Source organism: Aphis gossypii, chromosome 2, assembly GCF_020184175.1.
Source record: "Aphis gossypii isolate Hap1 chromosome 2, ASM2018417v2, whole genome shotgun sequence".
Lineage (NCBI taxonomy): Eukaryota > Metazoa > Arthropoda > Insecta > Hemiptera > Aphididae > Aphis > Aphis gossypii.
The window spans coordinates 24,478,202-24,495,540 of NC_065531.1; the positions used below are offsets into that span (position 1 = coordinate 24,478,202).

At 27.3% G+C, this 17,339-nt stretch overlaps 1 protein-coding gene across 4 annotated transcripts; it reads left to right on the plus strand.

The window, feature by feature from the left end:
• Positions 1-17,339, plus strand: LOC114132667 (septin-7). 4 transcript variants are annotated; one of them, XM_050198997.1, is made up of 11 exons: positions 1-583; positions 11,115-11,322; positions 11,382-11,567; positions 11,714-11,954; positions 12,032-12,251; positions 12,344-12,533; positions 12,601-12,760; positions 14,972-15,016; positions 15,189-15,324; positions 15,405-15,559; positions 15,652-17,339. In XM_050198997.1, exons 1-11 carry the CDS (start codon positions 251-253, stop codon positions 15,698-15,700), a joined length of 1,923 nt encoding a protein of 640 aa, XP_050054954.1. In that variant the 5' UTR covers positions 1-250; the 3' UTR covers positions 15,701-17,339. The 4 variants fall into 4 exon arrangements, with proteins under 4 accessions (XP_050054954.1, XP_050054955.1, XP_050054956.1 ...); XM_050198999.1 differs by lacking the exon at positions 1-583 and adding an exon at positions 10,426-10,452; XM_050199000.1 differs by lacking the exon at positions 1-583 and adding an exon at positions 11,029-11,049.

Below are 17,339 nucleotides of genomic sequence, written 5' to 3' on the forward strand. Positions count from 1 at the left end.
TCCGCAGCCGGCGCAGTAAAGAGATCGCGTTCGCGCTGCGTGCACGTTTTGTCGACGATACCAACGACGGGCGCGTTCGGCGGGACTACTACCCTCGCGTGTTGTGGTGGCGCGTTTCCAGTGCGGTGTGCCCGTAGTGTCGCTACTCGTGTATTGCTCTCGTTTTCAAGCGTTTTTCGAATAACAATAAATTACTCTGTCGTCGTCGCTGCTTGACGCTCGCGACAATAACAATAATAATAATAATAATATGATTAACGGCGAGAGCGGCGACGGCGGCGGCGGCGGAGTGGCAAAACCGACGCCCCCGCCGACGTTGCCCAAGTCTTACACGCCGAGCGCCGCGGCCGCGTATCGTCTGGCCAGCATGGAACGCCTGGCCCAACGTCAGCGAATTTTCGAACAGGGCGGGCCGGCGCCGCCTTCGTCCACCGCGGCGGCCGCCGCCACTGGCACTACCGCCGCCGCCGCCGCCGCCGTCACTGCCACCGCGTCTGCTGACGATCTCCACCAGCATCATCAGTCGTCGCCGGCCGGACCTCCGCCGCCCGTCACCGCACCTAAACCCGTGCTCGGCACCAAGGCAAGCTTTTACTCGTTGCAAGTTTTTCCCGGGCGGGCGCCACACCGCGTTTTCTGTTGCGCGGGGTTAGGAGGTTGAATCTCGGGGTGTTCTGGTCAGGGGGGGTTGGGTGAGAGGTAGGTGAGCTGGTTTTCCGATCTGTACGTATAGAGATCACGCTGGGGCGCACCCTCACCCCCACCGACTACTAGTTTTTAAAGGTCACACCCTTATCTACGCGCGATTCGTCACTATACACTCTGCGACGGCATAATCGAATTTGTAGTAATAATATATAAAATTATTATTTTCGAAATGGTTTCGAAAGAAAAAAAAAATGTTATTCCTATCGATTTTAAAATATTAATGTATAATAATCGTCGTTATTCATATTATATACCTTGGGCTTGCGAGTGCTGCGTATGTATACCACCGAGGTGGACGTTTATAATGTCATGTATATAAATCAACCTTGATACGATTACGTCGATGGTGGTGGTCGGTTTATGATGTGTATTTTAAACGTCTCGTTATCGAATTCTTTCGCTGACGACCGCATGTAATGTAGTGTTGTCGCTAAATTAATTAACCACCTAATCGACGACCGCGGTGATAATACACCGAACGACGGATGCAATCGTATAGTGTTGTTGTGCACACGTGTGTGTATGGTGTGTTATATAAAACCGCTCGTTTGGTTATATTTTCATAACAATCGATATGTGCTCCCTAGGTACTTCAACAATAATTATCGTGTTTTTGCGCTGATCGGAATGAAATAACAAAATGTGCAGGAAATCGACGTAGATAAGACACACTCGAGCCGCGGAGGCCGTGAACTCGGGAGTGATTATTCGAATAGAGTTGATACAATATTGTACACTGGTATATACGAACGGTTACGTTTTATAATTTTTTCTGACGCTCTGAACGAAGTATATTCTTCCCCTTTTAGTAACGAATAAAAAAGCGACACACGCCCGATGTAGCACTCTCATGTATAAATATAATAATACGTACGTATACCTACCTATACATTTTTTTTAAAATTCCAGATGGAATGATATAATTATAATCCGTGAGAAACCCGTCAGTTCTTTTCGTTAATGTTATTTAGTTATTAATGTTCTTTTTACCCTTTTCACCGTCCACCGGTAGATATAGATGTGACGATGACGATGACAATATTGTTACAACTATTATAAATTATTGTCGTATCGTGTTGTCGGTGTAACCAAGTTGAATTGTAGTTAGTCTCTTTTTTTGGCGTTCCGTCTATTGTAATATCATTGTCGTGCTTATTACATATCAGTATATCATACTCGTCATTTGTCAGATACTTTGCACAGTGTTGTTTGTTTGTGCCATATGTGAGCGTGTGTTATACTTTTAAATCGACTTGCAGTTGTTCCGTCATTATAATGTATGTATAGACACTGGGCAATAACCATACTGTTTATCATATTTTATTACGAGTATTTATACACCACCTGTATGTTGACAAATGTCAACGCGCAATTTGACGCGCTCGTCTGCTTTTTTAAATCCACTTTTTCTTATTCAAATTTGACGAATCTCCTTCGAGGATCCGTTGCGAAACTTGAGAATTTATAACATACTGAGCCTACGTACAAATTGTTGTTATACGTGTGAGTATTAATTTAATCAAAACAGTTATTTAGTTATTTATTTTCAATTTGGTGAGTTATTACTATCTTCCCTGGCTGGTATTTACGTCCGTGCTCAGTGATTCTACTTTATACTTAAATGATCGGATTGCATTGTTTACTGGACACGTAAAGAAATTTCCATTATCGTAAATAAATACAAAACTCTTCGCACACGTGTCGTATATCTATTGTGTGGTTATTATTATAATATGTAGAACTACGTTAAACCCCGGTCACTCAACTCACTCTTCGTCTATATAGTTAACTATATTTTGTCGTTGTATAGGCGATATGCTCTATATTGTGTATATTTTTTTATTATTATTTACTCTGATACCAACGGTATATCATACATCTCGTTTTATGTTTAGCTGTATATCCTACTTTTTATTGTCCTTTGATGTAAATTTTATTATAGCGACCGACAAGGAGACGCTGCCGCGACCTTTCCGACGGTATCGCTGAAGCTTTCACATCTACTTGGTGACGAGGTCTTTCCATTGCGAATAATATATTTTACACCGTGCACACAGTAGCTCAATAATACGACTGTTGTAAACTGGTTTATTTGAGTCACACGTGTTTTCGCCAGAAAATAATTCATCGATTCATCGTTATTCTTTATTCGTTATTACGAGTTTTTATGGAAGTAATCATCGTAACACACTCATCGGTCGAGTCCGAGGTCTGTTAAGTCAATGGACAATTATTTTTCAATTAAAGGTTTGGTTTTTAGTTCATTAAATTTTTTGATGAAGAACTATTAAAACTGCCAGTCGTTTAATACTTCTGAACATGGTTTTAAATTCTAATTTTTGTATTTGTCTTATAGTACCTATAATACCGTGTCAATGAAGTATATGTTAAAGGTTAGAAACATTAAATTTCATGTTTAAAAATAAAATAAATTTAAATGAATATGTTTTTAAGTTAAACGTTAAACTATTTATTAGTCTGGTTTTATTTTTTTAGGGTTTATGTTTAAACTGACACCATTATAAACTAAAAACGAATTATGACATTTATTAATAGTTAAGATTTATTAGTTTTAAAAGTAAACATTTAAACGTTAAAAGTCATGAATTCGCAAAGAATGTTTACCATACGTAAATACACGCGACTGTTAAAAATTATAACCTGTTTTATTTTCCAAATTACAAATTAAATTTGCTATTGGTTGATTAGTTACATTTTATTGAAAACAATGTATAATAACATTTGAGGGACTGATAATTTTGTAATTGATTTTCAGGGGTATGCCATTTTAAGTTTTAACTCTTGCTTTATTAGTAAATTTAATGTTATAAGTTATAAGCTATAACTTATATTTATAATTTTATAATACATATGTTCTGAACGATCTTTTGAAAACAAAATCCCCGTTGCATTCTTCCCAGTCTCGCTCATCACAATGTGTATTTCTTGATTTATTTGCGTATTTATGGATTCATTATATTTTAAAATATAATTTTTAAACATCTAAAAAAAGTTGATATTATTTTAACACTGTTATATTCTAAGCATACTAAAATAATTAACTTCTATACTTCTATGTTGCTCTATAATTCACAAGGACTATATTACCTATATATTATATATTTTATCATTTAAATCAATATGTAACTGCAAATTATATATATACAGTATATTATTATATTATTATATTATACTGCGGCCATTTAGATTTCTACGGCATAATATATTTTATACTTCTAGATCTTTATAATTAATCTTAGTAATTATAAGATTCATTGTTTTGAACATTTTTGTCACTAACTTAAAATCTAGTTACTATTATGTGCATTTATGCCAATGATAATATATAATATACAATATATCATTTAATCATTAGTAATGTATTATATTACTATAATACATTATGAAAAGTATCTACTTATCATATAATAAATGTTTTGATTATACATTAATTTTTTTATATTTTCCTTAATGATATGTTCACGAATTGCTGATCTCTAGTTTTATGTTATTATAATTATTATATATTTATAATTTATAATTATAATAAGATAGTCTTTGTAGTTTTCGAAATTAACAAAAGTGCAAAATTGAATAATGAATAATCAACTATTTAAGTTGATTATTATTTAAATATTGATAGGCAATCATAACATTATAGATTTTTGTTGTCCAATTTATTGGATTAGATAAATTTAAGGATTTTATGGTTTTTAATTGAACTCAAAGTGCAGCGTTTTATTACTCATTGTAATAATGCCATAATGGTATAGGAACTACCAGGATCTACTGCGCTTGTTGCTAAATTTAAAACTAGAAATAGTAGATGCTTAGTATATCGGTGCATTAAGAATTTAAAATTATAAATTTATTAAGTATGTATATTAATGATTAATGGACATTTTTTAAGCAAAATTATCATACCATTTTGTTGATAAATAAACGTATGTTTTTGTTAAAACTTTAAAAAATAGCTTTCGTGTTAATAGTATGTTTTTCTAAGTATACAAATGCACAGGATACACAAGATCAAATACATAATATAGTACACTTTTGTTCAATGTAATAATTTGTGGAAAACTTGACTTTATTATTTTAACATTAAACAAGGTGATGAGTCACACTCTTACAAGCTATACTTTATGGTACCTAATGTTTTATGTTACCATATAGAGGGCAGGTGAAGTGAAATCGTACAATTGCAGCAGTGTTTACCAATAGGCATCGTTGTTAGGGCATAATTTAAAATGCATGAATTACAAATGTTGCAATACATACATACTGGTTACTTTATTGAATTCTTGAGCTAATTGTTTGTATACATTTTATAACATTTACTGAATAAGTTCTAATAACTAGCGGTATTTCGTCTTTTTCTAATATTTAATTCGAGCCATATGTTAACATATTATAGATAGGTAGTTGTGATGTATATTTGATTTATTAAAAGTTCTATTTATGAACTCAAACATACAATTTACTGACTACCAAAATTAAAATATTTAAATCTCAATAATTTGTTGACTATAAGTACGTGAATAATTTTTATCACCATCAACGGAGATAAATATTTCAAGGTTTATTTTTAATGATGATGATTCTTTACTGATTCCATCAAAAGAACTATCGAGAACACTTTGAGTGTTTCCTCTTAATGATAATTATATCTTATTTTTTTCTGGACCTTTATATTTCATAGATGTTATTTTTAATATTATGTACTTATTGTGTTTCGAGGGTTTAATACATGTTTTAAATACATATAAGTGTTTCTCTCATATTTTTGTTTTAATTAATTAACAGTGGTAATAACTGTAATTGAAAATGGTCTTTATAGCAGCTGTTATAAATTCTTACAACGGAAAATTACATTATTATTTTTTCACTAGTAAACATATTGTAAAACCGTATAATTGTGGTTTTTATCTCACTACTTAAAATTCCTCAATTCTTCGACTTGTTAAATAACCTCGTGCAAATTGAAATTAAATCAAATAAAATCATCACATTTAGTTTGCATTGTTGTGTATTTGTTTAATATTAAACTTAGGTATTGTTTTTTTTTTTTTAGAATATTTTATAATGACGTGTTTAAGAAAGATATATTAATATGTCATGTACGTGACGTATACATTCTTAAGAAATCGACGCGTATAATACGGTCTTTCAGATTCGATTTGTGTCCAAGTTTGGCCACTTGACGTATTAGTATTAGAAAATATTAATATTGCAATTTTTTTTATGAATACTAGCTATTTAATGTAATATTGTTGGTATAACTATGCTATATTGTATATTTTGTTATTGCCAAATATTATGTTTGTTCTTCGGATATCTATAAATTAATTTGTTTAATTTTGGTTTGAATTCGTCAAAGTTTTTGATATTTATTGTTTTATCGTTCAGTGGTAGCCGTTAAAGACACGTAGTGTTATAAATTAAAATATAGTTACAATTGTTTAAGTGTATAAACTTTATACTTGTAATGTATTACTGAATATAATTCACTACTATTATTTTAGTAACTCAACTTAATTCTAATATAATCGTTGTGATATTTGAATGAGCAATTTAACAGAATACTGACCTTGAAATGTAAAAAAACTACAGAGGGTTGCTCTGTGCGGTGTTGTTGATTTTAGTTGCTTTTCCGGGGGAGAAAATCGATCGTATGCGTATGCGTTACCATGGCGACCACAGCTGACTAATATTTAAGAGCGTTTCTCGATGCGTCCGCTTATTTAATTCTAACCTTGATTCTTACTTTGTCACACCACGTGCTGTTAATTTTCGCGGTGCTTATAATTTTTAATAATTTGGTTTCGTAGAATTTACTACTTTTACTTAGATGGTTTGACTTTCGACGCAAAAACCTATTACTATTATTTACATATTACAACACTTACTTAAGAGATTAACAGTTTTACATAATGTATTTAATATTTATATTCCACTTTAAGTCACGTCTATTATAGGTAGCTATTATGCTATCGGCGGAAAATTTCCTATAGTGAATATTATATTGTTATTATTTATAATATTATATAAACATAATTTTTATTAAAAATAAATAATAGTATCTATAATAAAAATAGAAATTTTTGTAACCTAGTTGTCAAAATAAAATTAGATACTTCATAAATCATACCTAGTATATTATTTATAAAATTATACTATTTTAATGAACTGCGGAATATTCATTTATTATATTCACTTAAGAGTTTAGATGTTTGGTAAAAGCTAGAGGAGGCATAATACAATATATAATTATGCAATGGGCTCATTATTTTTTATATTTTATTATCATTAAAATATAAAATATGGATTGGCTTGTATAGTTAAATGTAGATTAATGAACAATATCATTGATATGTAAAACTATGATAGCATTTGAATACAATTTTTGAAGTACATATATACAATGTCGATAGTTATACATATATATTTTTTATTTAATAATAAAATGCTGGTTGTCAGAGGCCATAAGTAATATAGTCATTATTTAATAGTTACTGGTAGATGAATAATTATATTATTCAGATTTTTTATTACAGTTATCAGGGTTTTGTTTGGAAAATGACAAATTTAATATCCTTGGATTTATAATAAATACATAACATATTTTTATCAGTATTAGATTACCACTGAGTGAAATATAATATTATTATTTTTTTTAATATTAATTCTCAATCTCAATATTTTATTTGTTCTGTATTAAATTTTTAACGAAAAACATTTTAATTAATGTAATATTTAATTAAAAATAAACCTATGTATATTAATACCTATATATACCTATATAAATTAATTATAAATATTTTATCCAATCCAATTATAAAATTTTAATTATTTAGATTTTTGTTGAGGTATTTGTTCTCTACATAAGTACATGACTTATATTAATTGTTTAATATGTATTAGTATTAATATTTATGTGAAATAAAGTAACTGTATTTATGTTAATAACTAAAATATAATCATAAAATGAAGAAACCCGCTAGGTATTCCCCAAATAGAATTAAAATATTTTTTGTAAAGTTATTTGCCAACTATTTTCACAGATATTTTATTTTATTTGTTGGATGAAACGTAAAAGGGTAATTTTGAACGAAAGAGGGTTGGTTGTTTGATAAAATCGTAGAATGTATTTTTCACTAACATCTATGGATTCAATCAAATTATGACGGTGGGTGTTCTGTTACCCAAAAATAATACATCATGATTTCAATCGATCGGAATATGTGTAAGGACGTCCATAGATATTGCAAAAGTGTAGAATATTTTAATGTATAGTGCAAATATTTCTTAAAGATTTTATAAATAAAAAAAAAAAAGATTTTGATAATTTATAGATACAGTTAAAATTTGAAATGCGATACAATCGAAGATATTTAAATCCATGAAGTTGTTCTAAATTAAGATGATTTAACAATAATTGTAGTCAATAACTACAATACTCAATAACTATGTAGGGTATTTTGAATTGATACAATTTCTTGTAAAATAGATGATATCTAATGCAAAATAATTTAGTAATATTTTTGACAACGTTAAGTGACATTTCAAATCATGTAGTACCAATTATGCTTTACTTTGTTTATACAAATAAAATAACGTAAAAAATGTAGACAATAATTTAAATGTATACAACAAATATAATCTTGAAAATAAAATATTTCATGTGCTCCTTCGTAAAATAACTCAGAAAAATAATTATTAAGAAATATTACCTCGACCGACTTGTATCGAATAGAATCATGTTTTACACATTTTTAAATCTAGTATAAAATTTGTTTTTTGATTATTATAGTATAATATTATATGCTATGTAGTATTTGAACATTTTGAACTATGGTAATAATTTTGATTTTTAGGGAATGTCAGTACGGTTACACCCAGACTTCTTAACCCTTATTACGGTTTCTTCACATGTGTTCTGTTTTTGTACTACTAGCTCTTCCATTGAAATTACGTCATCGTGCTCTAATTATAATATAACCACGCCTTTGTACATTAAAATAAAGATAATGTTTAAAATGATATGATATTGTGAGAAAAATAAATTTGTGAATGGACAACCCATTGTAGTTTAATTTATTTATCATGGATCGTCGAACATACATTAGATCATAGGTTTTCCGGATTAATGTTAAGGTTATGATATTTGTATTATTTAATAATTTTAATCACGTTATCTTGTTTTATATTTCACGTATATTTTCATAAAAATAATATTATAGCTTGGATACTTTCTAATAGTATTTATACAAAAGAATTTAAATAAAAAATAAAATGACATTGTTTTATTTTTACCGCAGGAAAATGTTATTAATTAATTATTGTCATCTATTATTCTCTTTTTAATTTAAAAATCTTTGTTAGTTTCTATTTCAATGTTATTATCTGGAAGTGAATGGAGCCAAACTTGTACTTTTATTATTATAATTTATAAAATTACAAATAATATTATTGATTAGAATTCGCCTTGTTACATTTTGATATAGATACATAATAATATTTCATAATGGTTGGTGAAGGCGATATGTTATCTATATCTTCTTATTATTGTAATTTGTTTATGTACATAATAATATTATTGTTAACTAATAATTAAATTTATTCTAATCTTCCATAGTTTAATGTTATTGAGCGTTTAAAAATGTATTTTTCAGCTCAAAATATTTTCTAATATTATAGGTATGTAAAAAAGTTATTATTATAAAATTTATAAACCACGCAATTAATTTTTATGAGTGATTCGCCTATAAAACGTAATTCAAATCATGAATCAAAAGTATAATAAATTTAAATTATGAAATATGAGTGTGACAGTAATGATAAATTGGAATAATTAGATAAGCTATTTTATTTTGGTTTGGAATTTTATAATGCTATTGTGATTTTTTTCGAAACGTGATTGAGTCTAATTGTTGTGTAAGCCCGCTGAATTGATTTCGGCACAAAACTGTATTTATTATACAGGTTTTTAGGGATAATATTTTTACCAGTTGGTTCTTACAAATAGTTTTGTTCTCTGCATGAACGCAAAATGTATTCAAAATGATCGACCGTGAAATAGTTGGTTATCTTTTGTGTGCGAGACTGCCGAGACTTGTATACTTACATATAATTTTGTGTTAAATTTTTAAATAGTGATGTGTTATAAATATATTTTTTTATGACTAAATAGAAGATTAATTAAACTAGGTTAAAAAAATAATTATATATTTTTATGGCATACCAGCTCTTGACACGTACATGACCATTTGACTTGCGTCACTCTTGGGACACTATTGGTGGCAAAATATGTTTAATCATTTAATTAGTTGTGATCGATTTTTATTACAGTCGTTATTATTTCTAAACTCATTGTTGTTTATCATAATATCATAGTATATTATTATTATGATTATTATTATTATTAGTTATTAGTTTATTACACATGTTTATTTCTAGTATTAATGTGTGTGAGTGTTTGTGTGAAAATAAGTTAAGTTTGAGTAATAAACAGAGATATCATTTTATGTGCTTTATATTACTAAATAGTTCACAGAAAGCAATGTGTGTATCATATTATCTAGATTCTGTCAGTCATCGTATAATTATTGTATTAACGTTACATCGTAGTCTTTCTACATTATTAATTATACATTATTTATTTTAAAGTTAATAATATTACTATTTAAAACAACTACCTATTCTATATGTGATTATTTTTATACCATACTGCTGATGGACCCTAAGGTTACTATTATTTTTGGTTAACAATATTTTAAAAATCCATATCGTTCATAAGAATAGTTATTATGTTAATCTGCTATTGTTAAACAGTTATCATATAATATATCCAACCACCTTTGAGTTTTTTAATCGTATTTATTGCGTTCTATAATATTATATATTTATACTTTATTTTTATAGTACAATTATTGGTTTATGTGTAATATTAATATTTACAGTAAAGTTGTACAATTAGTATTATATAGGATTTATTATTTTAATAATTTACCCCCCTTTTTGGGGGTATATTTAAGTGATTAGACTTCTTGATATTTGCAATCATTTTTAAATTCATGATCGTATAATATATGTATATATATTTTTTTAACTTTTATATAATCATTAAAATATTATTTTCTATCGTGAATAATTTTAGAATTATATATTATGAGATTATTAATTACCAATCATTATTATTATTAATTTTTAATGCTAACTATAAAAAATATCAATTTATTATTTCAATATAAATAATTTAGTATAATTCAGTGTTTGAGTTTATCAAATATTTTATGATTGTGGGATAATATAATGAATCTGATTAATTTGTCTTAAATGCATGTAAATAGTTTTAATTTGTTTGTTGTTCTTTTTAAAATGTTTAATCTTTATTATTAATTGTTTAGTTACAAAGCAAACGGGAGTTGTTCTTTAAGAATGACGTATCAGCAAACGGTACAATTTCTGGAACTCAATCTGCTGTTCAATCAAGTTCCAATTCAACTTCTCCAGTTCCCCATCAGAATTCTGTTACCAGTATAAAAACTAATCAAAGTACAAATTTACCACCAACCGCACCAATGAATTTACCACGAGTACCAGTTGCCATTAAACGTATGTCTTTTCATTCTTGTTAAGTATTTTACTTTAATGTTTTGTTTTTAAATATGTAGCTGAGTCATCAGCGGAGCCTACAGAAAATAAAGAAAAACTTTTGAAGACAGATACGTCGGGTACCGGAAAGGTTAACGATAGGAAAGTGAAGAAATTAGATGGATATGTTGGATTTGCCAATTTACCTAATCAAGTATATCGTAAAGCTGTAAAGAAAGGCTTTGAATTCACGCTGATGGTTGTTGGTAAGTTAATTAGATTTTTGTACAGTTTTATATTTTTTTGTATGCACTTTATACCATACTACTTATTTTCCATTTAAATATTTTGGATTAGCACAGATGTCAGGCATTTTTTTAAAGTTAAATTTTAATATAAAAAATTGTTATAGGTAGATCTGGTCTTGGTAAATCCACCTTAATTAATACAATGTTCTTGGCTGACATATATGGCAAAGAACATCCTGGTCCCTCTTTACGTGTTGGTAAAACAGTACGAGTTGAAACTAATAGATGTATGTTAAAAGAAAAAGGTGTAAATCTTTCTCTTACTGTAGTTGATACACCAGGATTTGGTGATGCTGTTGACAATTCTGATTGTTGGCAACCGGTGCTTGAATATATTGAGTCAAGGTAAATATAATTTTTTATTAATTTATTTATCATTAAATTTTAATGTTTATCTGAAATTTCTTTTTTAATAATGCTAGGTATGAAGAATACTTAAATGCCGAATCTAGAGTTAATAGAAAAGTACAACATGATAGCCGTGTACACTGTTGCTTATATTTTTTGGAGTCAAATAGTCATGGAATGACACCTTTAGATGTAGAATTTATGCAGAGACTTCATGACAAAGTAAATATAATACCTATTATTTCCAAAGCAGACACCATGACTCCAGATGAAGTGACAGAGTACAAAAAACAGGTTTATATTTTTATACATACACTATTTTATATTTATATTTATATGATAAATTATGTTTAATATTTTAAATGAGTACATTTTGTTGTTATTAGATTTTAAAAGAAATTGCTCAGCATAAAATCAAAATTTATGATTTTCCTGATTCTGACAAAGACGAAGATCGTGAAAATTTAAAAAAACTCAAAGCACGAGTGCCATTTGCTGTTGTTGGATCAACTGAAGTTCATGAAGTGGATGGAAAGAAAGTGCGTGGTCGAAAGTATCCTTGGGGTTTAGTTGAAGGTGTGTTTAAAATTTAAGTTCATTTAAAGTATGAGAATGAATAATTATTGTTTATTCTATATTCCAGTGGAAAATCTTGATCATTGTGATTTTGTTGCCTTAAGAAATATGTTATTGAGAACACATTTACAAGATCTAAAAGAAGTGACTAGTAATGTACATTATGAAAACTTCAGATTTAGAAAGTTGGCTTGTTTCTCAGCTGATGGTCCAAAAGGAATGACCAAGTGAGTTAATATATTATGATATATGAGTAAGCGTTTTTGATAGCCTTTCAAGGTTGTGGTTTGTGCCCATTTCATATTTATAGAATATCCCATCTTCTATGTATCCAAATAATATCTGTTTATCATTTATTTGGCTGATTTTTGGATGAGACCCTCAAAAAAAAAAAAAATTACAATAGTTGCATAAATATATTTAATGTTATTTCATTATAAACATTTAACATATTTGTTTTGTTTGCTATTTTATTAGTTTTGCATGGGTTTTTTGACCATAAAAAATAAAATTAAAATAATAACTTCTTTTTGTCTCAAGTCAAATATGCTATTTATAAATTGAAATGTAGAATTTCAGTATACTGAATTGCTAAAAATCCTAACCAGTATAGGTATGTGTGAACATGCAAAATTAGTTGTTTCTAAAATATTTATTTTATTATAAAAATAATTATTTCGCTTGTGTATTAGTGTTTCATTATTTTTCCAAAATGTAGTTACAGATTATCAGAGTACTTACTTATATATTTGTTCTTTAAATAATAGGAGTTAGTTTGATAAAAATATACTATTTATTATACTACAGATAAAATAAAATACCTATGTGTTACTGTCCGAGGCTTAATTATAAATTGGAGTTTCCTTTCTCCGGGGCAGTATCTAATAAGTGTTGGCCTCCGTCTTTATATGTTACCAACATTTTTTTTTTCAATTTAAAAAAAAAGAAGTTTTCTTCAGTTAATTAATTTAAATTTTGTAATTTCACATTAATGTACCATGTCTTATTGAACAGTCATACACTCATATTAATAAAGTAAAATTTAATGTAACTCTTTTTTCATTTTGTGTTATTTACATTTTTCTATTAATAGTATAAAAATTCAATCCAGCCCATACTCTTATATGAAATGTGATATATTTTGCAAATTTTTACATTTTTTAGTCCTTAAACAGTATGACGTAAATTTGAAAACAAAATTAAAATTTTTGTTAATATAAATTGTTTTTACAAAGGTTGAGGGCTCTTCTAAGTCCAGGGCCTTGGGGCATTGTTGTATCTTGTCATCCTGTAGTTATGCCTGTGATTACTGTTTAATCTGATACTCAGATTTAAAAATTTGTGAATGTTCAAAATATTGTTCATTAGCTGTTCAATATTTTTCATTTATTATCAATTAATATTATATGTACAAAACTATTATAATGTATAATATTGATATTTTTAAGCTATGAACTGTTATTATATTTAAATTAAAATTTCTTATTTAAAAATGAAACATAAGTATTTAATAAATATTTATTTAAATATAAATATAATAAAATAGATTCCATTGAAAAGCATACATTTTTCTTCTATACTTGGTATCATACAATATTAAACTCTAGTAAAGATTGATTTTAATCTACTCGCTTAGAGTATGCCTATGCCTTTCTTCTTTTTTAATGTATAACAGTGGTCAAACAATGGATTTGTTAATCTTCATTAATTTCATTCTAGGTGTTGGAATAATAAATAGATAATCTTGATAGCGTTGCTTTTTGTGTGCAGACTAGAGCGTATCCCTATATGAGACAAGATATACACATAATATGATATTGTGACCCTTAATCAAAAAAAAACATTAAATTATTCTTCTGATAGTCAATTACATACTAACATCTGTCATAAAGTGTATGTCAGATTAATATGGCTTAGTAATTAATTATAAAAAATAATTGCTTAAAATGAATCAAATAATTTGATTTATTAATTACCTAATTATTGAAATGTTTATATAATTATACTTAATACTCTTTACTCTTAAGTATTAATATTGTTTTTTAATTGGTTGATCAGTAGTTAAACTAAGATGTTTTTATGAAGTTGCTTCTATATATTTTATAAACTATTTCACTATTTTACAGTTCTAATTTAGTGGTTTCACAGTTTCACTATATTTACTAAAAATAATTTGCATCATGAGATAAAAAGTAAAATGTTAGGAAATGGCATTATCATTTTATATTTATTTATATGAGTATGTTGGACATTTTTAAAAATTTTTATATCAAAATATATTTTATTTAATGTAATAAAAAATTAGATTAGTATTTTGTAGTTCATAGTATTGAACGCTTTTTATGTGAACACAAGCTTTTTTAAAACCATTATACTGATTATGTTAATAATATAAATTAAAAAAAAAATTATTATTATTTTCTTACACATTGGTCCAGCTCGTGCGCCCCAGGAGCAATCAACAATTCCTTCGTTGCTGTTTGGTAAGTTTCAGTTAATAGTATGAAAGAAACAATAACTTTTTCCCTCATCCAAAAATTAGTCCAATAAATTTATAATAAATTAAGATTATAAAGAAATTTCGTAATTGGTATAGCATTCTAAATCTATTTTATTTGAATTTACATAATTTGTTCTTGTCTTTTTTAATAATAGGAATCCATTATCCCAAATGGAAGACGAGAAACGTGATCATGATGCCAAACTTAAGAAAATGGAAACTGAAATGGAACAAGTGTTTGAAATGAAAGTCAAAGAAAAAAAACAAAAACTTAAAGATTCAGAAATTGCTGTTAGTTATATTTTACTCTTACTTTAAGGGGATTTCATACCGACTGCATGGTTAAAAATATTAATTTTTTTTTTCAACAGTTGCAACAAAAGAATGAACAAATGTTGAAAAGATTAGAATCTGAAGCTAGTGAATTGGATGAAAGGCGTAGGCAACTTGAAGTAGAAATCAGAGACTGGGAATCAAGTAGTGGTGTTAGTCTTGACGAACTGAGAAGGCGGTCATTAGAAAGAGAGTATGTCATATTTCTTACTTCAATTATTATAACTTATAAATTAATAAATCAGATTGACACAATATTTAACAAAATGTTGATTTATATTTCAGGACTACCGATGGAAAGGAGAAAAAAATCAAGAAAAAAGGATTATTCTGAAACGAGTAGTGCCATAATAATATGTATAAAATCATATTATTATTTATTATTATTATTATTCGACCAAGTTGTATGAATCGGGTACAATCTCGTTTGAACAGTTGTAATGTAACTTAGACTGTCAAACTTGTTACCAATAATGTGTGTGTTTAACACATTTATAATAACAATATTCTTTTTATTTTTTACTACTTTAGTTTTAATGATTTAGTCTTAATAATTTTATCGAATCATTGATAATTGTAATATGCGTGATATACACACATTTTTTGAGTAATAAAATAATTTGTAAGTATTTATTATATACAAATTGTTTTTCATTTCCATAGTGTTTAAATTTTAAACAAATGAAGCTCAATTGTGTTATCCAAATATAAATGAATATTACTGCCTGAATTTTATCAAAAGCGTAATTTTTAAGCAATCACTAACTGACTATTTTATTTATTCCAATAATAACATCATTTAATTTTAATTGATGATGATGACAACCCTGTAGAATGTACACATTTCCCAAGAAATTGCCATATTTTTTGTTTTAAGTTTATACAACATTAAAACGTGCATCAATACTCATTAGTATTATTATGTATTATGAACTTAAAGTTTTTTTTTCTCAAAACAATTGTTATAAACAAATAAAATTTTAAATGTCATCAATATCTGTTACTGAATACATTCCTTTAATAGTTTAATTACGAACAAACCCATTATTAAAGCTGTTAATGCATTGCTCAAAGTTTTTTATGGATTTTGTTTATTAAAATATTCATTTATTTAGTATATTATTTGTTTCTATAAATATGTATTATTGCTTGATTACTGGTGATTAATAGTATTAATTAAGTGCCCTGACATTATGTCCATCCAATAGTGCTTACTTTATGAACTAATAAACTAGTATTTTTTAGTTATTATTTATTTTTCTTAGATGGGAATATTGTTAAGGAAGAAAATTTTAATTTTATTTTTGTATGAATTTAAAATTTGATTTAATATTTATATATATATTAAAATGTAATTAATATATATATTAATTCTTTTACTATTGTATTGTAATGAATCTTGCCTCTGGTATCTGTAACTATTATCTTTTATATTAATTTTGTTTTAAATTCATATACACTTATAAATGTGTGTATTTCTACATTTACCAATTTACCATACCTAATTAATAATTTTTGGACTGTTGAAATAGTGAGCAATATGTCCTGCACGGTATCAATTTAATTGTTAAAAAACAACTTTGTGCTTTCCATTAAGTTTATTCCTCCACCGTGAGTATCTACTCAATATTGTTAAACCGTACGGTATATTGTAAATATATTTTTAAATACCATTAAGAAAATAACTAGTAACTTTTTAGATACTAAATTACCTACGTAAACTAAATATTTTTAGTGTTCTTATTCATTCTTTTTATTTTAAATTTTTAAATTATTATATTTTTGGTTTTGATTTATTATAAATACAATTACATTTTTATAGAAATTAATGATATTTATTTGATTTGTTTATGTAATATAGTTTTTTTTAAAAACTGTACTTAATAATAATTAATTTGTTTATTTTATTTATTTAATATTGACCAATATTATTTATCCATTTAAATATAATTCAATATATTTCATAATATGTA